General features: G+C 44.9%; 2 protein-coding genes across 3 annotated transcripts; one reads left to right on the top strand and one right to left on the bottom strand.

The window, feature by feature from the left end:
- The first annotated feature begins 474 nt into the window (after positions 1-474).
- niban2a (niban apoptosis regulator 2a) lies at positions 475-21081 on the top strand. The gene is made up of 14 exons (XM_037484857.2): positions 475-896; positions 5199-5329; positions 6510-6638; positions 6750-6855; positions 7195-7362; positions 13991-14106; positions 16046-16150; positions 16233-16395; positions 17349-17536; positions 17721-17876; positions 18122-18235; positions 18387-18494; positions 18800-18911; positions 19025-21081. The coding sequence occupies exons 1-14, from the start codon at positions 842-844 to the stop codon at positions 19900-19902; spliced, it is 2529 nt and encodes an 842-aa protein (XP_037340754.2). The 5' UTR covers positions 475-841; the 3' UTR covers positions 19903-21081.
- slc31a2 (solute carrier family 31 member 2) lies at positions 19866-26711 on the bottom strand. 2 transcript variants are annotated; one of them, XM_037484859.2, is made up of 5 exons: positions 25970-26711; positions 24001-24067; positions 23330-23546; positions 22382-22549; positions 19866-19930 (listed from the first exon to the last, which is right to left on the bottom strand). In XM_037484859.2, exons 1-4 carry the CDS (start codon positions 25976-25978, stop codon positions 22384-22386), a joined length of 459 nt encoding a protein of 152 aa, XP_037340756.2. In that variant the 5' UTR covers positions 25979-26711; the 3' UTR covers positions 19866-19930; positions 22382-22383. The 2 variants fall into 2 exon arrangements, with proteins under 2 accessions (XP_037340756.2, XP_037340755.2); XM_037484858.2 differs by lacking the exon at positions 19866-19930 and having other exon boundaries at positions 21033-22549; positions 25970-26707.
- Between the last annotated feature and the right edge of the window lie 216 nt (positions 26712-26927).

Raw genomic sequence — 26927 nt, forward strand, 5'->3', positions numbered from 1 at the left:
TTGCCGATTAATTTCATTTGATTTATCAGCAAAGTGGTCACGAAGTAGTGACGATTATTGTTGCATGTAGCCTACTGTATGCATCACTAGATTGTTGCATTATAGATCAATGAGCATTCATTTTCATGAAATCCAGCAACTATTTGGATTTGTGACACAGCACATAAACACCTCCCCAAATGAAAAAGCCGAGAGACAAAGCTTCCACCAGAGGGCAGCATGCCTCTTTCTGCGGAAATGTGCAAACAGGAGCATTGCGGAAACATTTTCTGTGCCTGTCAAACTTACATTTCTATTCAAATTGAACAGTGAATTGAAATGAAATACCCAAGGTAAAACATATATATAGTTCCAATAAGCCACCTGGCACAATGCATTTGGTTGGTGTTTTAAATCGTCATTTAGGGCTCCGTTGGAGGCCGAACAACGTGTAGGTGCACGCGCATACCGCTCACAGTAGATGTTTAACAACACATTGCCACACTAAAGCGCCTGGTTTTGGCCACACCCTTGGCAGGGCCGCCCGAACACGTCGAACCAGTGATGACTCCCGGAGGGTGTGAACCAGGCCAGTGTTCACCTCCCCCTGCTCCTCTCCACCCCCCCGGCGGGGAGTCTTCACCACGCCGCAGTCCACCACCTCCACCCGGGAGAGAAGACACGCAAGAAGCTCCACAGCCAAAGCCCCTCTGGTGGTGGGAAGAGCCTTTTAGCCGGTGGACCTGCCTCGGATATCTGAGACGTGTCCTCACTCCCCCCCCCCCCCCCCCCCCCCCCGAGCAGAACCCGTGAAGCAGCTCGGATACTCGGTCACTCGGTCCCGTGGGTCTCTACTGTAACCATGGGGGACGTGGTTTCCTCTCACCTGGATGAGAGCAGGCGGGAGGCGATAACAGGTAAGGCGGGGAGTGGCTGCGGTGTTTCCCACAGATTGAAGTTACGTGAAAGTTGTGTGGCTTTCTTTCGTACAAAAGTGTATGAAAACGAAATTAGGTTTGTGTATCGTCCAATTGGGGAAACATAACTATATTTTCACAATAATGGGCAGAGGAAGTTCATGTTCCTCTGCCCATTATTGTGAAAATGTGTCACTTACAATAAATTCTAAACTAATTTCGTTTCTCTATCAGTCAGATTTGGCGTGTGTTGGACAAGCTATATTACTGACCTTTAAACTGAGTTGTTGCATTGACCCACAGAGGGAAATCCAGTGAGACCCTCGGCACAATGAGTCTCAAAACAGTCTTATTTACATTCCCTTTTACTGTATCAAAGTGGAGCCTCATACCTGCAGACACCCGGCTTTTTGATTCTCTCTCAGCAAGTGTCCTCTTTCCCGTTTGATTAGAGGACAAAGCTTCTCTTTTATACCAGCGTGCTGTTGCCCTGCTCTACTTGAACCGTTCCCCCAATCTGTGCTGCAGGCCTATTTCTCAGAGTTAATAAGTAGGTTGCCGAAAGGGGAGCATGTTTATATAAGTTTGAGACTGCCTGCTATTTAAGTTTCAAGTCCCACTGTGCATTGTGCAGGTCTGTGTGATTATTTTCCAACTAGAAATGGGAGCAGAGGAATGATGCAGAAGCTGAAACTCTTCCGTGAATATGCAGGCCTGGGTGATTCCTTAAAAAGATACGCCTTTTAAGGCTAGAGGACGTTTGGCAATGTATCCAAGGTCTAAAACCTCCGAGGAAAAGAAAGAACTTGCTTGGTTGAACGTTTGGATCCTTCAGACGCTGTTGCTTTCAGAATCATTTCAACGTTCCTTCAAGATTTGTAGTTGCGCTTGTATGTGTACGCTGGCAGGCGTACCTCCACGAGGAAACCACTCCTCCAAACCAGAGGCTACGTTCTTGAGGTCCAGACGCTCGGTGTGTTTGTTGCTGCTGTTTCATGTGACGAGAAAGAGAAATACTGTCAGAAATAGTGGAAAGTAGTGAAAATATTATTGATAGAAGCTGGTTTGTGACTTTACATGAGTGCTGTTCATTAGGGGGTTTCTGAAGAGACTGAGAGTCGTACTGCAGAAATTACTTAAACAATTAACAACATATTTGATAAGAATGAGAATATTTGAACTGCGTCATTAATTAAAAAACAAGGCATATATTTATATGAAATGGTAAAAGAGTGCAATGTATTGATATGATATGAGTCTGACTGAGAAAACATGATCACGGAGGTGAGTGATTGGAGGCGGGAGGTGAGAACAGTGAGTCGTACAGGCAAAGCAGGTGAGAACATGTCGCATGATTAATGGCTGAAACCGCTGCTTCGCTCTCACACACCTTCCATCTGTGTCATCTAGATACCCATCTGCAGGACCTTTGCACACATTAATGCCATCACAGATAATGTGCCCTTTGAAGTGCTGTGGGTGGGTGGGTGGGTGTGTAGAGAGGGAGGGATTGATGGTATTCTACTCAGTATTGCACCATTGGGAGTCTTGTTTGGGTTTCTTCAGCCTTGCTGCACAAGCACATTCTCAAAAAACCATCTTCTCTCTTGTGAGCCCATTCAATACAGAGGCAGTATGCATTTCAGAGACATGTTATGTGCTGGTTTTAATAATGAAGACCATCCCTCATGAAGGGATAATATGTGTGACGGAACAAGCCTGGGCCTTTTTTAAATAAAAGCAAAAGCTCGCATTCAGGTTATTTTAATCTTAAATTCAATTTACAAGTGTATAGATACATGGATGGAATTTGACCTTTTGTGTGTTACCAATCCTATGGAGGAGGAATTTGCTGACAAGAAAACAGCTGATAACGGGACATCATCGCTGCTTAGCCACAGCCGCCCCAATCTCACGCATAGAGGGGATCCTTTTGTCTCAGAGATTAATTTAGCACAGTAGCCCTGGGCCGGGAGCTTGTCAGTATTCCCACATCAGCCCAGCTAAAAGGGGAGTTCGACCCCTTTTCCTTGAGTTTGGTACCCCAGCTTTGCACAGAAGTGAACCTACTTGCATCAAGTTGGCACCACTGCACCTGGTGGAGGATATCGATAGAAGAGATGTTTGGTTTTTCACCAATCTGACTTGTGAAGATGAAACCGATCCCCCGAGTGGCAAACCCACGAGCCCTGCGTCCCTTATACCATGTAACGGAGGCGAGAGCAGTGCCGGTATCAGGAAGTCAAACAGGTTTTCGGTGGGTAATGGGCTCTGCCGTTGTTGTCCCTTTGTCTCCAATTTGTGTTTGTGTGTCGCATGGATAGAATCTCAGGGTGCAGCCAGGGGGAGTGTCTAGTTTCAGACCCTCTTTTCAGATTAAGTGGCTTTTGTGGACATCAGCACTCAAATGGGAAGTTAGTAGTCAAATTTGATGTGATTGAGTTTAGAGTCAGCATGTGACAGTCAGGGGTCATCCTTCACTGGCAGAACATGTTGGGTGGCTCCCTCCAGGTTGGGAGTCAGTTGCTACCCGATTAAGGATTTCAAGTATCTTGTTAATAATAACTGAGGACAAATTGGAGCACGGGATCAAATGGCGGATCGGTATCGCAGAGAGAGCTAAGTTGGAAGGGAAAGCTTTCAATTTTGCTCTTTGTCTGCTTCACGACCCTGAACTATGGTCATGAGCTTCAGTTAGTGGCCGAAAGCATGAAATTGAGGATAGAAGAAACCTTAATGAATTTACTCCATGGACTCTCCCTTAGATTATCCTGACATGTCACGTTGGTTCATTGTGGTAGTTTAGTGTACGGTCTAGTTTCTCTATGGCCTAATATTTGACCTATGAGGAGATAGAAACTATCCCTTTGGCATGTTGACCCTCCCATTACAACAGAGGATGTGCCCAAAAGACACAAAGACCACCAGTTGAAAGCACCAAGACTAATCTTGCTGACATTTTTCCTCACCGGGATGAGAGTTTCTATAGTACATCCGTTTTCCACATTAATGACCAAATAAAATGGATAATCCATATTCCTTGCAAATAAGATGAAATAATAATAGCCCTTTGGGAAATAGGGAAGACGGAGCATCGGCATTTAACTTGAGTGAGTCAACCAAAACGAATGGCAAGACATTCCTAAACCATAGGGTTTTTTTTTCATATAAAAAGTATCTAGATTCATTAGACAGCCCTTCTAAACACTGGATTCAAGAGGGGTCATTGCTTTAGAAATCTCCCTTCCCTCCAGCCTGCGTCTGCTCCTCCTATGACGCAGAGCGTTTTAACAACTTTGTCTGTCCCTGTCTCCCCCGACTTTCTCTCCCTGTCCACACTGTCCCGTCAGCTCTTTCCTTCCTGCTCTCCCACTGCATTCCTGCTCTTTCCTTCCTGCGTTGTCCCTTCCATAAACATCATGGTCAACGCAGTCTTCTGCTGACTGAGCCAAACACACAGGCTCGCAAACTCATTTTCCACTGATGGAATGCAGGAAAAGCTCATGTCCCCTCCAGCAGGTTCTTGGACTATTTATTAGGATACCGCTCGCATAGCAGTGGTGGGGCAGAAATGCTGAGTCAAGCTGTGGAGAAGATCTATAGGCAATACAGGAACACATTGGTTCATCTGAACTGACACGTCATACTTTGGGCTCCAAAGTGAGCCAATAACATCCATGATTGAATCATAATTACACTGTTTAATATTTGTTTTAATACTTAATAATCTCTTTTTTTCTGACCAATGTTCCACAACCCCAAGATGTTCCATTGATAAAAATGAGAAGACAGTTACTTTTTTTTCTATTAAATTGAATGGTGCAGCCATAATGAAGAGTCTTGACCATACTTTGTAAAGGCTGTTCTCTTGTAACTATGCAAAAGTATTCCATCCCAAAAGTTTACCTCTGACAGTGCTGCACCCGATAGCTTTGACATAAAGTGCCGATAATAATGTTCGGTATCTCTTTGTCGGGTGCTGCACAAGAGGGACTATATATTTCTTGCCTGCTTTTGCATTTTATTATATGGCACTTTTCATAAAGAGCTGATAGCAGGTTGGGGCCTTTCTGACATTGTGACACTCCACACAGGGGAAGTGGAGCTGCCCAAATGTACACAGCAGATATTAAATGAAACGATAATTTTGTCAGCAGAATTAACGGTTAAACATTAAGATGTGATTTTGCATTTGACTGTATCTAAAAATAGAAAATAAAAAAGGGAATCTTATTTTGTGATTGGTTTGTGTAGTGCGGATGTTTTGTGATCTTGTGTGTCGGTCTGTGTGTCCTCCTGCAGCTCGCACCACAGAGGTGATGAAGCAGTTCGGTGACGTGTACAAGCAGCAGTACGCAGTCGCTCTCTTCAACAGCATCCGCTTCGAGATAGAAGGAGGAGGAGCGCCGCAGTCACAGCTGCTTCACAGGAAGGCGAGTGCATTTTACCTAATGTAAAATACGGTTTAAAGCTGCTTGGGGTTCTCCTTAACTAGACCAACTGTTCCAACTATTTCTTTATTTAGTCGTCGAGAGCATAACACTGAGTTTCTTTACAAAGAATCACACTTAAGCACTAGTTCATATGTGGCCTTTGGCAGATATAAGTTTCTTGGAAACAAGTCATTCAGCATAAAAATGACTAAGGACTAAGAGGGGAGAACCTTAAAACTGCTTAATGGATAGAAATAAAAAAGTCAAACTATGCAGAGTTTTTGGGTGTGGCGGCACTTATTTCCAAAACATACAACATGCGTTCTCTCACAAAGAAATTCTATTTTATGACCAGTGTAATTTGTGATAATTAATATAATAATAATACTAATTGGTTTGAATGATCAAAGCTGGCTACTAATTTGAACAAACTGAAACCTCTGCCGCGAGCCGTCACATTGATTTACTCCATCGTTTTTATTTAAACAGTTTATACATGAAACAATCTCCCATCAATGGAAGCGTTGTCAGGCAAAGAGAGCTCGACGTGTCACTCCAGGGATGAATGGGCTCATTCTTGAGGTCCGTGTTGCCAGTGAAGGCCTCTGCTGGACCGCGTTGTGTTTTCCTCCCATCCGTTGGGTTGCTGTAGGTCCCAACGTTTGTTCACATTCTCAAATCACTGAGGGGGAAGTGGAGCACATTTCACTCATGAACGTTTTGAATCCTATTAAAGTGGTGTCTCTGCTCTCTTCACCATACGGAGGACAGCTGCTTGTAAGTGCTCATGACACAACGGCAAGTCATGCACATGTGACTCAAAACAGTACTTTTCAAATATATTTAATATAATATATATTTACTGTTAATTGTGTTTGTAACAAATCAGTTCTCGAACCCAAACCCCTGTTAATGTTTCAGCTCTACTCACTTTCTTTTGTTCTTTCCTCTCTCTCTGAGCGATCTGTTACACTACGACTTGATTTAAAAGAGGAAATCTGGAAACTAAGTGGGTGCTGTGTATGCTTGCGTAAACTCACAAAGAAATGAATAGTTATCAGCTGCCCTGTATCTGTAAACACCCACTCCCCTTCCAGTGTCTTGTGGTGTTAAGGACCCTCGGTGAATAAACCCAGTTTATGGAGAAATGATGCTTAACTGCTCTACAATGATTCTTCAGGACCCTCTGGCAGGCCGCTCCATCTTCTCTGGGAGTCTGTTTCAGTATCTGGAGGAGAATCGGAAGTGGAGGAATCGCTTTGTATCGGTGCCAGAGAGCTACACCGTCAGCCTCTATGAGAGCAAGACCGTGAGTGCTGTTGTTTCTCCACTCAACTGTTATCCGATCGGGACACTTGTGTTAAAACAGCTTGCTGTGTTTTTTTTTTTTTTTCATTTTTCGTTGGCATCTCTCCAAAAGGCACACGAACGAGGCCTTCACCCAAAAGGAACCATCAACTGCGCTGGGTACAAGGCCCTAACCTCCATAGAGGAGTACATGGAGCTGATTAATACCAGCCTCCCAGGTAGGAAGATGACAGAAAATTATGAATATTTATACAGTAAATACAACATAATATTAAATATAAATATAGCTATAAAAGGTTGATATAGTATCTGTTTGTCTACATTTGTACATACTGTACCTTGTTTTTTTGGTTTAGCATTAAATCTGTGTCATTAATTGACATTATTGTTTTCGAGTCGAGTAAACCAAGTGAAAGTGAACAAAAAGAAGTACTAATATCCAGATGTTTGACACATTTAATCTCCAATTTACCTGCTTTAATCCATTCTCTTCATCATTGTTTTTGCATTTCTCTCAGTCTGTCTATAATCCCGCTTTGTCATGTGACCTGTTGCAGGTGTCAAGGCCAGTGCGGGCAGTAATCCCTTCATCAAGTGTGCGTCCCAGTTCCCGCTCATCCTGTGGCACCCGTACGCCCGTCACCACTACTTCTGCGTGAGGACGGAGAAGGAGCACAAGAAGTGGCACGCAGTGCTGCAGGACTGCGTCAGGCACAGCAACAACGGTAACCAAACGCACACGGACGCGCCCACCTCGCTCGTAGAGAAGTCACACGGCTTAAAACAAAGCTCCCTGGCGCTGTTCGATGAACGGCATTGTTTATGGGGAACTGCGATGAGCACACGATGAATGATGAATTGTTGAATTCAGGTGTCGGCCGCTAAGAATACCCGTCTTTCTCTGCGCTGCGGACCATTTGTGTGCGTGTGTGTGTGTGTGTGTCACAGTGTGAAGCCTTTACATGCCTTCTGAGTGAGCCGGTTGATCTGTGAATGTGAGATGCAGCAGGAATGATGGGTATTCGTTTTATTTCAGCAGTCTCGGCTGCAGCGAGACGCGTCGTTGGATCAGAGCTCCAAATGTTGCACATTTTACTGCAGAGATAGACAATCACTCAAATAGTGCGGCAGAGACTTTATTTGTCAGCTGAAGAGAGATTTTCCTGCTTTAAACTCAATCATATTTAGGGAAACTGATGACTTAAATGAACTGTTAATGCACACTTCTCCTCAATTTGTTTTCACAAAAAAATATATAGAGTATGAATACTTCATATTTGATTCAGTGACCCGTCCTTTTTTTAGATCAATTTTTCAACAAATTTATCCCAAAATTATCTCAATGTTTCTCAGATTATTTTTTGCTTCCTCAAATGTGAACATTTGCGGCTTGTCTCAGTTCAAAATAAATGAGTCTCTGATCACTCGAAATGTTGTTCAGAAGACATGGATTTGGCTCGGAAGACATTTCTATGTTTTTTTTTTCCAAGCATAGCAGTGAATCAAACCTAAAATAGAAATAATAATCGGCGTTTTCTCCCCTGAAAGGCTTTTGTGGTGAAATATAGGAACATTAGGATTGTTCATTTTAACATCATGAAAGAGCAGCAATGCACAGTGTACTTGAACCGTGAGTCATTATCATTCATGTCGTAGGGATTGGAATGTTTGACCAAAAGAAAAATCATCTGGAGAAAGAATATATCAGAAGGAACTGCAACCAAACTATGTTAATAATTTAAGCTGAATTCATAATGAGCAGAAGTATGTATCTTTCCTCTTTTCGTGAGAGCTTTCAAAATTGAACAGGTGGTTTCGCCTGCCTTTCTTTGTTTGAGCATCAATGTTTGAGTGCAGGCTTTTGTTTGTGCGTTGATGGAACTGCGGTGCGTTTTGTATTTGGTTACAAAATAGATGCTATTTGTTTTATCCGGGTGGAGTACTACCCTTGATCCGCTAATAAGGGTTGTGATGGCATGACTCACGGGTCATTGTAGTGGCAGAGACGTGCCAGAGGATGTGCGAACGTAAGGTAATCCATTTTTTTGTCATGTTGTCACATGTCCCGGCCTTGCAAGGCCACTTAGAATGGCACCTTTGGGATTTGTATAGAAGCGTCTAAAGTGGCAGGAAGGATTGGCCTGCTTCCAGGCCGTGTGCCACATGGCATGTTGACTCAAACAGTACACCATTAAAACTCAATTTGTAATTAGCAGCTCCACTTAAATTAAAATTCTGCAGCTCCAGCGTAATGAGTCAACGAGCTGCCTTCGTTTGAGCTGAGTCAAGGTCATTTCTGCGGTTGCGTGTGTGTGCAGAGCTTTTATTCAATGTGCTGAATTTAGATTTGAGACGGAAAGAATCTGAAGGAGTGCAAACGGTGGAGAGATCAAAAAACAAAACAGAGTTTCACGGCTGCTGCTGTGAGCGTGACTGAGCTCGTTCGGATGTGGCCGGCTGCAGAGAAAGGGGGTGTGGAGAGATATTGTAGATAAAGATGTAGAAAAATTATGAATTCATGACCATATAAATAAAGTATTCATTAAAAATGTAAGATCTTTATCTAAATCCAACATTTTTTACAATTACAACATATCTATAAATCTAAGATACATAATCACATCTTAAATGAACAAACACCAAACCATACTACATCCACTAAACTCATCCACGTTTACATAATTACACCTAAATTCTATGCTACTTCGGTAATTATAACTTGAACAATATTGAGGCAAGACAGTCAAAAAGATTTTGGGCTATTTTGCTTGTATAACGTGTTTTCTTGTAGTGGAAATAAAACAGCCAAAATAAACCTCTTTAGGTCTTTTATTTTACTTTTGAATGAATCATTGATAATTCCGTATTTACAAATTCATTTTTAATTTACACGAACAAAACAGACCCACATTTGGCCACAAATCTTCATTCTTCAGTACATGGAGCATTTGATCCACAAAGAAAAGTTACCTCAGCTGACTCTCAAGTACACGAGCGCGTGGTTTTAATCTCGACCTGTAGACACGCACACGAAAATGAGCTCAGCTTCCCTCGCAGTACTACAGTGCAGTACCACTTAACGTGATTGTCAGCATGCATCCTCCCGTGGTTGTAATCATCAGGTCTGCGGCATCACATTACTGAAAGGTGCAGGACGGCGTGCACGTTGGTTCGTCTGCAAGTTGAAGCGCAGACAATCCTGTGGCGTGAAGCACTCGTGTGAATTGGAACCACACACAGCGCTCATCACCAGGCGGACAGAGTCACCAGACCTGATCCAACCTTTTGTCTCTCCGCCAACGATCAGCGCGTAACCCCTAACCACGCAGCCAGTGGGCGCGTTGCATCGGGAGACCCAACACCAACTTAAAGGCACACATTTTGACAGCAAAACGTAGTCTGCCTGCTCGTCCGTATTGAGTGAAGCTCACCTGCTGCTCCTCTGCCTGTCGGAGCACGCTCGGTGGAAGCCTGAGTCCCTGCCGTGCATTCCAACAGTGGGGAGCGTGTTGCTGTTTAACTGTCGCCATGGCTGGTGCCTGCGTGGATTGGCATGTGTTCGGCCTGCGTTGACACGCCCAGTCCCACCGGTGTTTTGAGGAAAACCAGAACCGGTAAAAGACCTTTCCTGGGCGTGAGAAATGTTTTTTTTTTTTTTTTTTTACGGCCGGGCCCCCGGCCCTCTCTGCGGTTTCATTCATCCACACATACACGCACGAAACGTTTGTGTGTAGCACGCCCTAAAAAAAATATTTATCAATCATTACTAGCGAGTACAAATGGCTGTAAATGGCATGCACTCAAGTGAGAAATGACCGGTGCATCTACCCCTCCAGAGCATGTCAGTACAGAAAAATACGCCAGAGAACACCATGAATAAGCTTGTAGGAGCACAGACGCTTCACGCAAAGCAGTTCCTCAACTGATCACTGACACTATTCAGCTGGCTTCGATAAGTAAAAACCACGAGCTGAATGTAAAACATGGACACACTGAAGATCTTTGAATTCACCGAAGCTCTTGTTGTTTCACCCACAAAAGCTCGCCTGTAAAATGATTGGCTGCGGCTTTTTATCGCCTTAACATGATTTGCAAAAACATCCTGTTAATAAGCTTCCAACATTTGTAATTGCTAATTAAATAAAAATATAAACTGCGTCAATTTAATACTATATTCTCTCTATGACCTCCTAGTCTATTTCTACAGTCTTTTTTTGATTGAACGGTTAGTCAAGCGAAAGAAACAAAAAAATCAAACATAATTTTCGGCTTTTGATATGCGTTGGACTTTTTTTTGTCATTTTTACTATTCATCAATTGATAAAAAACAACAATGAGGAGATGAATTGAATCATTGGCTTTAGTCCTCTTTGGGGTTCAGCTCGTCCAGCAAGTTCAAGTCTTCTCCCAAACTGGTGTTGGGCCACTAGAGAACCATCAATCAGAGGCCGGTCTCCACCCCCACAGCCCCCTGCTCTGATTTACAGACCTCACACTAATTCCTCTCTGCAAGAAGGGACCCTGCATACCACAGAACCACAGTACAGCAGTACACTTAAAGCCAGGTCTGTAAACGGGTGCGTTTCAGGCACGCTACGTGGTTCCAAAGGCTGCCATATATATGTAATCTATTGTGTTTCTTTCAGACAATATGTTGGCACTCATTTGGACAATAAACCACGACAAGGTGTCCAGCATTATCTCAGTATCTACTGCTGGTGGCAGGATCTGCTAAGATGACATTTTAGGACCTCGTTCATGTGTGTGTGAGGTCTGCGTTCGATGGTTCGTTTCAGTATTTGCTGCCCTGTGGGTTCGGCTGGTTCCATCGGAGGCACCGTGCGGGGACACCTTACTCCTGCATGTCGGTGGATGCCACACAAGCAGTGTGGGCGTCTGAAATGAAGTGATACAAACCTTCTTGACCATGTGAATACAGGTGCCCTCGAGCTGATGTCTAATCGGACAATACTTGACAGTTAGAGGCTTAGTCGGTTTTTCGAAATGTCAAATCAATTGAACTCTGGTCAAAATATGCGCGCTTACATGTAGACGTGAAGGCCTGGGAACTCGTCCACGACTGCTGCTGCGATCCCACCAACCAGAGCGTGGTGTGCAAAGCAGGGAGGGAAATGCTAGTGGTAAGTGCTGCCATGTGTTCTATTTATACAGAGCGCGCACACACAGAGCAGAGAAACTAATCTGCTCCTTGATCTAGCTGGGTTCAGACATATGGAGAATGTCTAGTGGTTTACAGGCCTGGCACCAAGAAGGAAATTCTCTAAAAGTGAGCAACAAGATAAGAATGTGGAAGACTTTGCTTTCAGGTATTTCACTCTGGCGATCCGACCAAAATTTGTTCCCTTTAACTGACTGATACGGTCTTGTGATTCAAACGGCAAAAAGCCACCAGTCCAGACCATGTTAACCGTATGAAAGCACTTAATAACACTTATTTACTATTACTATTTATTTTAGGGCTCTGCTCAGACTTAGTTGGTATTGGTGCAGTCTGTTTTTGCTTCTCTTTCCCATAACATCCAGTCAGGCCTCTACGGCAGGATAGATAGATATATAGAGGTTATTTGTTACTTCCGTAAGACCGTTTTTAAGAGGAAGTGTAACGTTACAGTGGTGAGCCAGGGAGTCCGCTATGGGCTCCACAGCATGAGGAACCACCACCAGGATTCCTCCGTGTGAAACCATCCCAATCAATAATATTTTTGGGATAAACAGAGTGTTTTACCGTCAGCTATACTCAGAAGGGCCTTGTGGCTGTGGCTGACCTGCACATTATCGGCTGTAGGTCTTGGAATGTTGGGAAGAAGCATTATAAACATAAAATAAAAGTGGGCCCCTCTGACCCCTTTCGCTGCATTTGTCCTCCAAACGACGGCTGGTCACCTGACAACGTGGCAGCCTTCTGCGCCGTTATTTTCCCACTGCGCCTCTATCCTTATCCAGTGAATTCCCATGAAGCCGTGTGCCAAAATAAGCCAACGCAGAGCCCTGAGGCTGTCAGCAAAGAGTTAGTGAGCTGGGAGCAGAGGCCGCTTCCTGTCTGGCTCTGCCCCTCCTCCTCCTCGCTCCTTGGTCACTTCCTGTCTTTGTCAGCCTCCTCTGAGTCACAGACGCCCAGCAGCAGACAAAACAACGTGATGGACACATGCATTGATTTATTTTATTTTTTTTGTGCATAAATGCATCAAACTGATTTGCACTCGGTTGGTAAACCAACTATTCATCTATTTACTGTATAGGAAACTGAGTTTATGTCTCATTAGTTGTGATTTTAAGAAGAATCTGCAAGAGTGAATGTTGTTCTGTCCAGTAAAAGCTATGCAGTTTTAAATATATGTTTTAAGAACCATTTTTGCCTCGTCATCATGGTTTGTGCGTCAGGCTCGTCATTTAATTAGAAAAACAATATCGCCGTTGTATTTCTAGTCCCACTTAAGTAAAGGTTCTAAATATTTCTATGACCACTGGAATAAGGAAACTTCCTCAGGGGAAATTGTATGAATACAGCACCTGCTGTAGGTGTCACATGAATAACTGAAGCAGATGGTTAAGCCTTCTTTCTTTGTCTTGAAAGGTATTGCTGCGATTATTGAAGTTGTGTTAAATTATTGGACATCATCTTCTATAATGGCTAGTGTGGCAAACATACCCTTTAATTACACATTTCTGCATCAGAAAGACCGCCTGTTGAAAAACACAACTGAAGCTTCAGTCGCTTTTTATTTTCAGGAGAACATACTGCTAATTATAGGCATGTTTTGTTCCATACACCTGCTCACACTCTTTTGTGAGAGAGGCAGCTGTATTTTCATCACATAAACATTACCACATGATAAGAACCGACTTCCCAAAAACACATGCATGTTGCCAAGCGCTGTGTGAGCTGCTTGCATTGTCCGGTCAGCTGAGAGGGGCGGTAACCAGGGCGACCACATTAAATCTGTCCTCCAAACAACCCAATATCTTTCCACTTTGAGGGATTACAGAACAGCGTGTGGGATGTAGGTGCTGAGTGTGCATGTGTCACGTCCTGCTCCCCAGTCTGTGAATACACTGCTGACCCAAAGTCAGACACGCCGTCACACAGAGGTGACCGACTCAATGACTCAGCACTATGGGGACGGTTGTTAGTGTGGGAATCTACACAAACAAACAACGCAAGTAAACACTGTTTCATTGCAGAGGACACTTTACTTCAACGGAAGGAAAAGCATCCCCAAATCTTATTAAAATCATTCCTCTTAGTCAAAGGCCTCTGCTTTAAAAAGAGGGCAGGGGGGGGGGGTCTGTGTCTGTGTTGTTACCAAGCATCTGCTCTGCTCTTCTCTTCAGGTCTGTCAGAGGACTGCACTGTTCAGACGCCAGCCTTCACTGACTCCGTGAGACTTCACAGACAAGCCAAGGGACACTACGGGACCTGGGACATGATGTGCGGAAAACCCCCACAGGTCAGCATCTCAGGACCACAATGCAACAGAGTCTGCTTTAAAGAGGATACAGCCTAAAACGCCCAAAACACTGAGGATATTACGCCTTAAATAGCGTGCTTGTTGCAGGTGACAGTTAAAAGAGATATCCAGGAAGTGTACAGGCCCATTGTTCCACCTATTGAGAGGCCACAATGATTGACAACATGCAGGGACGCTGGCCAGAGAAATCGATTTTCTCAATGAATAAAGCTCAGGGAAATACTTTCTGCCTCATAAACACACCCATTGTTTTACACTGAAGTACAAGACTGCACCTTCACAAGACCTTCAAACAGAGAGCCAGCAACAAGACTCCACCCCTCAACATACCAGCGCTCACATGGACACACACACACACACACACACATGGACTGTTGATTGGAGCCTCCCCTCTGAATGAGGCTCTTTCACTGTCCCGTCGGGGCCTCACTGCGAGGCCGTTTCCAGGCACAGGGTATGCAGCTCAGAGTTTTATTAAACCCCAGTACTAGAGCGCCGCTGTTTAATTGTAATTGGCAGTAAAATAAGGTGTCTCAATAAAAACACGTGTTGGGTGAAAATCATGTATACGTTGGTAAAGCCAGGTCACAGTTTTACCTGGAAATCAGGGTTTGAAATGAGCAGAAGTCCAAAACTCCCACATGAAAACTATTCATAGTTGATATGAAAGTGCGCCCACAGAACAATAAGAAAAACAATCAAGAGATCACCTCGCAGTGATGGGACGGCGGAGACGCTGCCTGTATTTTCGTCTCCACTGCACCCCGCTTGTTTTCGGGGCCCACCCACCTTCTTCCTGCGCCGTGAATGGCTGCCGGGAGCTTGTTGATGTCACACTCTCGTTGGCACAAACACATATCAAGGTTTTCAAAACCACTTCTAGTTCCCGCTACAGCAGGTGTCTCCACCACCGCATTATGCATTACGCCACGGTACAATATCTGTGTGACCATAACCAGTCGCCGTAATCCTCAAACGAGGCCTATGGAAAGTCATTGTAGCCACACAGGAACAGAATGAACCGCCATTTGATAACAAGACATGAAGCACAGGCGCACAGCGAGCACAGCGTTTCAAACTGCAGACAAATGGACCCAATGGGGGGTTTTAAAAATGCCGCATTTTCAAAAAAATGTGTGTTTTTACAGAAGCCATTTTGTCATGTTATGGAAGAGTAAACACTGGTGTGATAAATATAATGAATTATGGCCCCGTTCCATCAAGGTGGGCTGGGACCACTACAAAGAATTAGTTTGATCAATTACACCTATTTACTCTGTGATAACATAGCAATGCATTTCATTAGACATTAAGGGATGCTAATAAGAATCTGTTAGATGTTAAAAATGCTACAAACTAAGTTGAAGAACAACGTAACACAAGTCGCAGCCACCAATGCAACAATACTATTTGATTAAGTTCTATCCAGGCAAACAAGTCTTTAGACAAATAAAGTTCAATTTTTCCATTGTTGGTTCATTACTTTCGCCAAATATTATTTTAGCTTACGTCATCAAGGTGTGTGTGTGTGTGTGTGTGTGTGTGTGTTGTGAGGACAGTGCTGCTAAAGCCAGATTTCCTGCCTCTCTGTATCCTGCTGTGTATCAATCGCCCCCCTGTTTCCATGTTCCCAACAAGGAAAGACTCCTTTTTTAAGGTTTATTTTTGTTTTCCTTTGGGTGGAAGTTATTGCTGTTTTTTTGTGTTTTTTTTTACTACACCTGTAGTGTGAAAATTCTCAGTTAGCTCAAAGCAACTCGAACTTTACAAAGGCGGGACTGACCTCGCATCTCACCATATGAACTAACTGCACCATTAGGTGGAAATCAGTCCAATACAATTCAGAAAGAATATAAAAGGAATTGCGAAAAGTGTGTAAATACCTTAATATCATACATGTGTGTTTGTGTGTGCACAGATTCTTGCTAATCTGGTGATGGAGACCCTCCACCCGGAGCTGAGGGCCGTTATTGCGCCGCGCCTGAAGGGGAAGCTGCAGCAGAGGCAGAAGCACTGGATGCTGGTGAGTCACTGCAGACCTGCTGTGCAAACACAGGAGTCCCAACCCGCTCCAACCGGGTCTTTCAACCTCTCCCTCCATCCAGATCTCCGATGCGGTGTACAGGCAGGTGTTGTCTCGGACCACCGGCCACTACGAAGCCCTGGTGGACTCCTGTCAGGCCCAGAGGGCGCCGCTGGACGCCAGACTGCGGACCGACATGGACCAGATCATCGCGTCCAAAGAGCACGTCACCAGCAAGATGCGAGGTGACCCGAGATCTACGGTCTAACAGGAGCACGCTTCACGTTGCTTTCCGTTCCACGTTTAGGCCCTAAGCCCAAGTAAATGTTGGTAAACGTAAAACTATTCTGTTATCACAGGTCCACAGCCGTATTTGTTTTGGAAACAACATATTTGGCTAAGTGGGTAAATTGTGCTGTTAAAGGCGTGTGTACGTGGCAGCACCTTCAGCCCCAAAAGCATTTGAAGCACGTCCCTTCTACACGTTGATATATGGTCATTGGTCATATGGTGTAAACAAAGTAAGACCTAGAGAAGCAATCGGAGCAATGTTTAGTGAGGAGGGAGCGGCAGAATAACAAAAGACTTTTTGTTGCATATTTGAATCTAATGGTAACTAACCAACTGAGTCACTGGACTGGATTTTTGCCACATATAATATTCGGCTCAGACATGGCCTTTAGTGTGTGACCGAACCTGGCTTTGTATCTGACTTCCTGTGCCTTTCTTCCTCAATTGCACTTAAGTCATTTGCTCAGCACCGGTGCACACCCCCCATCCCCCCCCCCCCCCCCCCCTTTGAGTGACAGCTCTCTTTTCAGTTGTGTTGACTCACCATTGAGCTGAATTCCACCACCTGCACAATATGGGCCGTTTCCACTTCATGCCGCGAATACGATTTAAAATTCAGAGAAAGCCCCCTGGAGGCGTTGGCCGAGGGGAAAGCAGGGGTTTGAGAGCCGTGATCTCTTTCTTTCACAGGTTACCGTTCAAACGGTTTGGTGTAGACCCATCTGACGTTCGGGTGAAAGCTGCAAAGGGATTTCCCTCGAACGTCATACATGATCTCTGTTTCAAGCTCGACAATGAAGAATGCGCTGTGTATTGTGATGACTCCTAACTATGGTGTGTTTACAGACCGTACAAACTAACCATGAATCCTTTCTCCCGTCCCGGGTGCGTCACTGCGGGTCTGCAGCTCTGGTGTTGCCCAAGGCGGAGCAGCTCCTTCGCACCAACGTCCAGCCCTACATCAGCTCCATCCTGGAGGCCCTGATGGAGCCCACCAGCCGGGGTTTCTCCGAAGTCAGGGAGGTTTTCTTCAGGGAGCTGGTGGAGATCAGCAAGAACTCGCTCAACGGAGAGGGGAAAGACATACTGGGAGACGTGAGTCTTTTTGGTCCGTGCATGTATTCATGTAAGGGGCCACCTTATGACCCTCATCTCTGCATAGTGGTTAAGGAGGTTAGGGCGTCTCCTCCCACAACAGTCAACTCATTTCTCGCTTCTGGTCGTGTCATTCTGATCTCCATCGCCACTACCCTCCTCTCTCCCTCGGTCTCCACCTCAGCACATGGAGAGGCTGTCGATGCTCTCCCTCCACCCGGTGAAGATGCAGAGCTGCTACGAGAAGGTGGAGCAGCTCAACCTGGAGGGGCTGCAGCAGAGGTTCGACGTGGCCAACCCCTCGGTGTTCGTCAGCAGGGCTCAGATCCTCATGGGGGAGGTGAGGTGCTACGGCAGCAGTTTTCTCTCGTATGGACCAATGGTTTGGAATGAGCTGAAGCATCACGGGGAGGCACGAAAGCTCTTCCTAACTCCTCCCTAAAAGGAGACACATCGTGTCCTGGCTGTTGTGAAGTCTGTACTCACACCTGCTGGACAGAAAGAGTACAACAGTCTGTAAAGATAAACGCAGAGCTGTGGTTCAGGGCGTCTACTGAGCAACTCTGAACTTTGTTTGTTTGACAGCAAATGGACAATGCAGTTTACACATTTGAGCAGCTGCTCAACCAGTCATTGGAGACCAAGGGAGAAGATGACGTGTGCAAGACCATCCAGGGATGCCAGGACCGGGTGCTCAAGGTAGGAGAGGAAAATGAAAAACAGAATTACTACAGTAGATAAATGGCCTTTCTTAAATTAACCAGACAACCAGGGTTATTTAGTCAGAAAGTATGTGGATATGGGACTTAATCTGTTCTGTTACTGAGTGTTTGTGGTCTTTCCCCATTAGAAATACGATTATGACAGCAGCACGGTGCGCAAGAAGTTCTTCAGAGAGGCTCTGCTGCAGATCATCATCCCATACATGCTGCAGCAGCTCTCTCCCTCCTACTCACCTGTAAGTGTCAGACAACTCAGCCTTTCTTAACTTTTAATCTTTTTAAATGATACGATTTACATGTGTACAGTATTGCAACTCTTCCCACCTCCTAATCCCACTGTGCTCATCATTACTGTCAATCCAGCGGCACAGAAACAGGAAGCACTCTGCTTCTGACTGCTGAACGACCGATAAAAGAACAATGTGTACATTAATATAAGAGTAAAACCTGATCAGACACTGCTAAATGCAATCAGTTGTCAACTGATATTTGTGCAAATCATTGACCGCTTGAAGCTGATCGTTGCTCTCTTCTCCTGCAGGAGCTGCCTCGCTTCAAAGAAATGATCTTTGAGGACTTTTCCCGTTTCCTGCTGGTGGGAAACCTGTTTGAGGAGGTGGTGCTACAGTGTGTCTCCAAGGACATAATGATGGGTGAGAGACGCGCACATTTTAGAAAAGCGATGTGGCAATAAGCAATGGATCTAAATGTCCTCCCCGACTTGGGAACGCAGTCATTGACCTTCTCGCTTGCTTTTGATGTCCAGCGGTGAAGGAGGCAGCCGTCCAGAGGAGACACAACCTCTACAGGGACAGCATCGTTCTGACCAACAGCGACCCCAACCTGCACCTGCTCGGAGAAAGCCCTCAGGTGGACTGGGCCGCCAAGTTCGGGGCCGACGAGCCGGAGGGCAGCGTCGGTGGCGGCGGCGGCAGATCTGGCGGCTCCGGGAACAGACGCAGGCAGGTGGTGTCCATGATCCAGCTGGACGGAGTTCCTCTGCCCTTCGAGTCCTGCCTGGAGGTCCCAGGCGTGGAGCTCATCCCCGAGGAGGACACCGAGGTGCCCGAGGGCACACAGGAGGACCCGGACCCGCTGGAGGAGGCCAAGTCTCCCGACCGCGTGGTTGAAATCCGAGACCTGATTAATCCCGTGGTGGCGTTGGCGCTGCCCGCGTCGAAGGAGAGCCCGACCGACCTGACCAACGGGACGGTGCCCACCGCCGGCACCGTCACCTGGGAGGATGGGGCGCAGGAGGATGTGACGCATGTGACCACCACGGTGAAGGACGTCCCCAGCAAGCCTCCGCGGGACGCGACTTCCACGCCGGCAGCGGTCCAGGAACTAGTCGAAAACACGAAGCGGGGACACGACGAGGAGCGCCAGGAGGAGGCCGCCATCAAGAGCGCCATCGGGGAAATAGAAGAGGCGGTGCGGGAAGACGACAGCGGAAGGATCCCCGAGGTCTCCGCAACAGAATCGGACGGGGAGTCGGCTTCGGTCTCCGGCTCCCACAGCGACCGCGGCCTCCAGTCACCTGCCAGTGGGGGGGCGGACGAGGGCGCGCCACAGCCAATCACAAACGGTCTGACCGGAGAGGACAAAGTGCTGGACCCGGTGGAAGTGGAAGTGCTTCTGGCGTAAGGGAGAGGACAGTCCTCCCAACGTGACTCTGTAGCAGGAGATTAGCCAAAGGAACACGGGTTAGTCCCCTCGCCCTTTGGTTCCTTTCTAAGCAGCTTGGTGAATTTCGTGGCAACGTGTAGTCAGAATTTGATATGGTAGCAAGATACTGCTTTCGTATCTGCTCCTTTATGCTCCTTTAACGTCACAGGGATCCGGGGTTTATCTATGTGGGAATTCACTTTTTTTAAAGTAAGTTTTAACCAACAATTTCATCTAAGTTATTAATGTTTTCAAGTTGTTTTTAAAGCTTTATGTCAACCCCATTTGTTTTGTTGTTGATGCATCACATTAATAATCACAGCCTCTACAATCTGCCTTTGAGATGTGGCATGGGGATTTGTTTTACGATAATTTTAAATTTTTCCGACTGTTTTTCCTGTATTCACAAATGGCCTTTATGTTTCAACGCCAGATATTTAGTGATCCGTACGGAATGATTTGCACTTCCACTCGATTGGATAAATTGGATTTAAAAAAATCTTTTAGACCTCCAAACATGTATCATTTACTGTCACTTTGCATTACCAACATAGAGTAAATGTCTTTAACTTGTAGGATTTAGATGTAACTTCCTCTTTATCTTTGTGATAATGGACATTTTTCATGTGAAGTAAATTAAATCAAAAACCAGTGACAATTTTATCAGCACATCATTTTTAAAAATGTAAATATTGAACTTTGGACTTAGTTGCTTTTACAAGTGTTTATGTCCTCTTTTGTTCTAAAATGAAAGTTCTTATCAGATACATATATTGTGGAGGACACACTATAATTAGGGAAATAGTTTTGGGTTACTATAAAGATCGTATTAAGCGCTTTAACTTCCTTTAAAGAATCTAGAGACTAATTCTTATTTGTTGGACATTTTTGTATCAAGTGACCTACCATGCAACTACAGAAAAAAAAAACTGAAATAAGAGGATGTCAATCAGGAGACAGGTGTGTTATTTTAAAATACTTTTATAATAAACCTGGAGATGGTTGCTTTTGAATACCAACATCTCCAGTGAGCAATAACATAAGTAATAATGACAGTGTGGTTTATTAAGATCACAAGGGAGTGGCACAAGTGGAATTAATGTACAAACTTGTCATTTAACATCTTCATTTTTATTAGAATAAAAATATCAAATTACATCGTCCTTTCCAGGAGCCATTGTATGAATTTGCATAATAGTTTCCTGCCAGAAAATGTAAAACCATTTTGAGTGTTACGCCATCTTTGGGTGTCAGCGTCAGTTGTTCTTTTATCTGTAGTGAAACAAACAAGCTGCAATCTGATGTGTTGCTCCTCCTCCTCCCCATTTTCTGAAGTCAGCTTGCTGTTGTGAAACTGCCTCTTGACGCTTTGTCCAAGGCACATTCGGATTTATCTACATAGATTATAGATTTGCAAACATTGACGGCAGAATCTCAACATCGAAATGCGGTGTCTCACAAGACAAGAAACCCCACGGATGTCAGCCTTGTGGTTCCCTTTTTTTAGTGGTTTCGTCAGTAATTGCCACAGAACCATGTGATTAAATATGACATACGTCAGTGAATGAACCGCAAAGACACATCAGGGAGTTAACATAGGATTCATTTCCTTAATCAGAGTCCTGTCTGACTGTAAATCTCTGCCCACACACACACGCACACTAATTATTGTTTTTAAAATGTTATTTAAATCACCCTTAGTGTCACACACCTTTAATTGTTAGTAGGTTGTAGTAGTATTATGCCACAAACTATGCATGACATCCATCAATCATATGGTTTGCACCTCTGCTGTAAACTATTCAAATTCATTGTAGGATAGAAACAAAAGAGTTTGAGCCAGAAGCAGCACCGCCCTCCACCCTGGAGAGTCAAATGCACATTTCATATGCGTCGCCTTCCTAGATGATTCCTGATTGAGAAAAAAATGAGCTAAGACTCTGTCTCAAAAACAGAACATTTTGTCCCTTTTAGACCTACCTAAAGAAATACGGCTATAAAGGCTGGGCAGGAGGTGCAAACCGAGCTGACCGCTGTGTGAGTGTGATGAAGAGCGGCGGCCATGAGCGCGTGAGGTCGGGCCGGTAGTCATTTACTGTATTCACGGCGCAAGTGGTTGTTTTTTTTACTAAGTTTAATTCATTCATTTCGATTTTAATGCTCTCAATGTCGTATAGAGACCGTTCAGCAAAAGCAGTCCAAAAAGCAAAGGGAGACGGAAGACTGACCCCGCTAACGGACCACAACGCACATCTAGTTTTATGAGACAGTTTCCTGCAGCTTATTTGTTAGAAGGAATTTTTCTTTTCGTGAACTCGCTCCTCGTGTTAAACTCTTCACAAACACTAAGTGAACCTCAAGCAACTGCACAAAATGCTGAAATGAGCCAATGCAAGAGTTAACCATTTGGTACTCAAGAGCAGAAATGGAAAATAAACATCCTCTGAACGGTCCATACCGTCACATGGTACGCAGCAGAGGGAACGAGATCAAATAACCGAGGCCAGAGCCCACGATGACCCCGAGGAAGATCCAGGTGTTGTAGGACATGACGCACAGCATCAGCATGTAGCCCAGAGACACCTGCAGCATGTGGAGCACTGCCTGCACCGCGTGGATCAGCCAGCTGCAGAGGAGCGACAGGATGACAGAAGTTACCCCAAGTACATCCATATCAGAGGATCACTCCCTCAAATACTTCATCCAGTGTTTGTCTATTCAACGGCTGCAGTGGTGCAGCCACGTGCCTTTAAGCCCGCACTAACATCACGTCAGTCCACATGTTTGGCTTAACAAACGGCGGACTGGACTCGAGGAAGAATAGAACTGCTTTCACATTTTACATGATTTTTTTTAAAAGAACATTAGTTAAGCAGTCATTTAAAAATAAATGCACGAGCAGTGATGCCAGCACTAACACAGTATTTGTGAGCTAACGATGGAAATATCAAGGTTCGTTGTACACTCTGTGCTGGTAGCGACACGGTACAGGCCAGTGTTTCCCCTGCCATTATAACAGTGGGCGCGTGTGTGCATGTGTCCGTACCAGCTGACATCCATCCGCAGCACAGTAGCCCCCCCCCCCATCTGCCCGACTAGACTAGATAAAGTGAGTGTTGGCATAACCAGTTGACATTTTTATGCTGAGGCGGAGGGTGTGGTTGGCAGCTGCTCAACTTATTTACTTTTTAAATCAAGTAATCTGTACAGTAACTAAGTTACTTTTTGAAGTGACCGTGGCAACACTGCACGAGTCACAGTTTTCACAAAGATTTTAGACATTTGGTCAATGTGACCTTCCAAGTCAAACCTTTGGAAGAAAAATGTTTCACTTTTTCCCATAGTATTATTTACATATTGCAGTAAAAATCCCAGGGTAGTTCTTGAATATTTCCTTGGAACCGACCGCTTTCTGTTGTCTGGAGTGGGGGGGCGGGGCTCCATGGGGGTCAGCGAGGACTCGGAGGGGCTGCTCTCCAGTGCAGAGGCGCTGGTCTGAGGGGCTGCGTACGGATCCTGGGGCTGAGTCCACTTGGATCTACTCCCAAGCCACACCTTGAACACTTTGAGTAACTCGTAGAAGACCGTGAGCAGAAAGACCACAAACACCGACAGCACCATGCCTGCAGACACAGACACACAATGTATACTTTAGATCATATTATTACAACGTCCATGCAGCAGAGCTCAATTTCACAAAACATCTGTTACCTTAAAATGAAGATGTATAATTATTGTTTCCATTACTACGTTGACCTTTTATCAAGTGAAAATATTTGAAAAGCGGGAAGCAGTGCCACACCTTTATTTATACATCCGTCACGCTATTATGCAAAAAAGTGCCATGTATTTGACTTTAACGTTTGAATCTGTGGTGTCTGGAGACACTGAATGGAACATTCGTATTAAAAATACAAGCAGGTGTTCGTAGAAAGGAAATACACACTTCTCCAAAGGTAGGTACTAAGAACGCAGCAACAGGTTATAAACTGATTAACTGGTTCCAAGAAGTAAACACGACTCGGGAGGGATGTTTCACCTCGGGGGAGAAGAAGCCGTTTGGCACCTGCGTCTTACCTGCCGCTCCGTGCACACTCCAGAAGTCAAAGAGCAGCGTCACGCTGCTCGACACCTCAAAGGTCATCTGAAAGGAAGACACAAGAAGAAATGCTAAGCTGTGCGTGTGCTTCACTGGTTAACTGCTGATCTCAATGTAGGTGATGATTACCCTTTAAAGCACCGGTCTGACAAACATTATCTATGCAGGGAGCAGGTGTTACTACACGGTTGACCTCAGCCTCTTTCCCACCGAGATCACTCATGTAAGGGCGTAAAGAAGCAACAGCCTTCTATGGTGGTGCACAGGCCATTAGTTCTCCTGATTGGAGCCTTAGAACAGCTTCGTTTTCCTCCTCCTGGTTCATCACTTGCGTAGCAGGGAGTTCGTACAATGAACACATGCAGAATCCACACCATATTATAACAGCTCCCTCTGTTGTATTTATATTTTCTGGGGTCCCATTAAGTAAGAAGAAAATGTCATTTAAACCGCTCCGAACAAATATCTATTCAGCAGGTCTTGCCCAACGATTACTGAACGTATTGTCCAACAAAAGCGTCCTCTGTCCTGCCCCGCTCCATCAGACGTGACCCCGACAGGAGGAATGTGTGCGTCTGTTAACGAGTGTGCGCTCACGCGGGACCCAACAGGCTCCGTCCTGCTCCTTCCGCCCGAACATGACTGTCCCTCACCAGCTGCACACAGGTGCAGGTCTACAAGGGACCTGCAACCTCCACGTACCAAGTTTATTAAACAAATGGCCGTCGACCTGTTCACCTTTGGTAAGAGCTTCTCCGTGTGAGGACTTGTTACCCTAGATACGGCAGAAGGTATTTTGAGGTGTTTGTTGGACAAAACAAGCACATTTTGATATGTCCCCATGGGCTCTGACAACATGCAATGGGGATTTCACTGAATCCCTCGAAACTTATACCGACTAATAAATTCAAAAAGACATCCTCCAACATTACTTAAACATTTACACAAAAATAATCAGAGATGTGACGTGAGAAATGAGTCACAGATGGACAAAAAGCCAGTAAAACCACTAGTGAGAGCTCATTGCAGCAGGAAACTGGTCTGTCAACTGATGGATGTTTTCAACACTCTGTTTGGGTTATAACTCTTAAATATATGACTTCTTTTTACTGATGTCATCATGTCGGTCCTGCAGAAGTTTATCAAATAAATGAAATGAGACTTGTGCACTTGCATAATTTAAAAATTCAGAGTTCAAGGTTTAGAAGCAGAACCAAAGTACTGTGATGGAGAGGACAGAAGCGTGTGAGGCAGCAAGAAACAATACAGAGAAAGTCAAATATGGACAACGTGAGTCACCAAGCAGACTCGAGGTCAAGTGATCATTGTGAGCTTATCTCCCAAACCACACGGCCTATTTGTTCACTTCACTCAACCGGGTGAATGTTGAGATTGAGGACAATGAGTCTACTGCAAAACACTCCAGGTGCACTTTCTGATGACCGTGTGGATGATTCTGCTAATTATGCTGCAGGGCACACATGCACTTTTACAAAAGAGAACAGGTTATTCCATCCTGGTGGTTGCTACTGGTGTCAGTGGCAGAAAGCTACGCTTTGGTAGAACTGTAGAATCAATTCAAACATAAATCAGTGTGTCTGAGATGATGGGTGGTCGGTAAATGGATCATCAGATTGAATTCATCATGTTATATTTTCACAATATTTGGTGTCTATCTGAATAGGTCCAATCAAATAGTGGTGAGAAACAAAATAAGGACTTACGGTGTGTAGAGATGACTACTTTTAATAAATGTCAACCACACCAACTCTCCAATAAGCTGAAACATGTTCATTTTGTTCCTCCCGGTCTCTTATGGACTCCCCCATGAAGTCCATATCACATGTCCTCACACACCGGATGACTCAACGAGCCTTTTTTTTTTAAATCTTATAAAAGCATTTGCCAAACGCAAACTGTGAGGAAACTACACAAGAGATCACTTACGGACATCATGTTGACGCTGCAGTTAGCTGGTTGTTCACCACAGGCTTCTCATCGCAGACGACCCACGGCCCGGCACAGAGCGTCGCGAGCGAGTCCCCAAACGTCCCAAAGCAGCTGCTGCTGGTGGACTCGCGGAACGAGGCCACCTCCTGACCTCAAGCAGCAGGAGGAGGAGCAGGAGGAGCGGGCTGACGGGTAGTGGAGTTCATGAGCAGGAGACAAGGCCCGGCGGAACCACACTGTCGAAGAGCGGGGTTTCATACGCTTCGAAGCGCAAGTAGTGAAGTCAACAGCGAGCACGGCGGCGACCACTGAACGCACATTAGAGCTATAACCCGTGCTTACAAATGCAGTCCGTCGAGAGGCTTGAAATGCTACGCATGCGCAGACTGGATCTTCTGTTGCTACTTGGACCACGTGACGGACGGAGTTAGCCGAAACCCGTCGTGGATTTTCGTGGCTGCCCGTTTTTTTTAAGCCTGCGCCGTAAAGTGCCGAAACACTACTTCTGGTGGGAGGCTGATTGTTACCCGAGAGCCAAAAAGACAACATATTCTTGATGTTACCATTATATTGTGTTTTGGGAGACCATTGGGAAATTTCCACATACAGTATTGTTTGTTGCTTAGTTGTTTACTTAAATGTTTGACAAAGAGCCCTATCAGTTGTTTTGTCCCAATGCTTCACCGCTGTAAAGTACATCTCTGCAGCTTATATCAAAATAAAACTCTTTTGTACACCGTTTTTTCACATTTTTTGTCCCCTTGTGTCCATGTGTTATTTCACCAGTTTTCAGTTCTTTGGTTGCTCTTACTGTGTGTGATGCATTAACTGCCTTGACGTTGAAAGGTGCAATAATGCTTACTGTTCTTTAAAAGACCATTTTAAAAGACAATCAAAGTTTTGGAAGCACGTTACCGTATCAGAACAATAAAGCAGACTGTTGACATAAACAAAC

Source organism: Pungitius pungitius, chromosome 18 (assembly GCF_949316345.1).
Source record: "Pungitius pungitius chromosome 18, fPunPun2.1, whole genome shotgun sequence".
Taxonomy (NCBI): domain Eukaryota; kingdom Metazoa; phylum Chordata; class Actinopteri; order Perciformes; family Gasterosteidae; genus Pungitius; species Pungitius pungitius.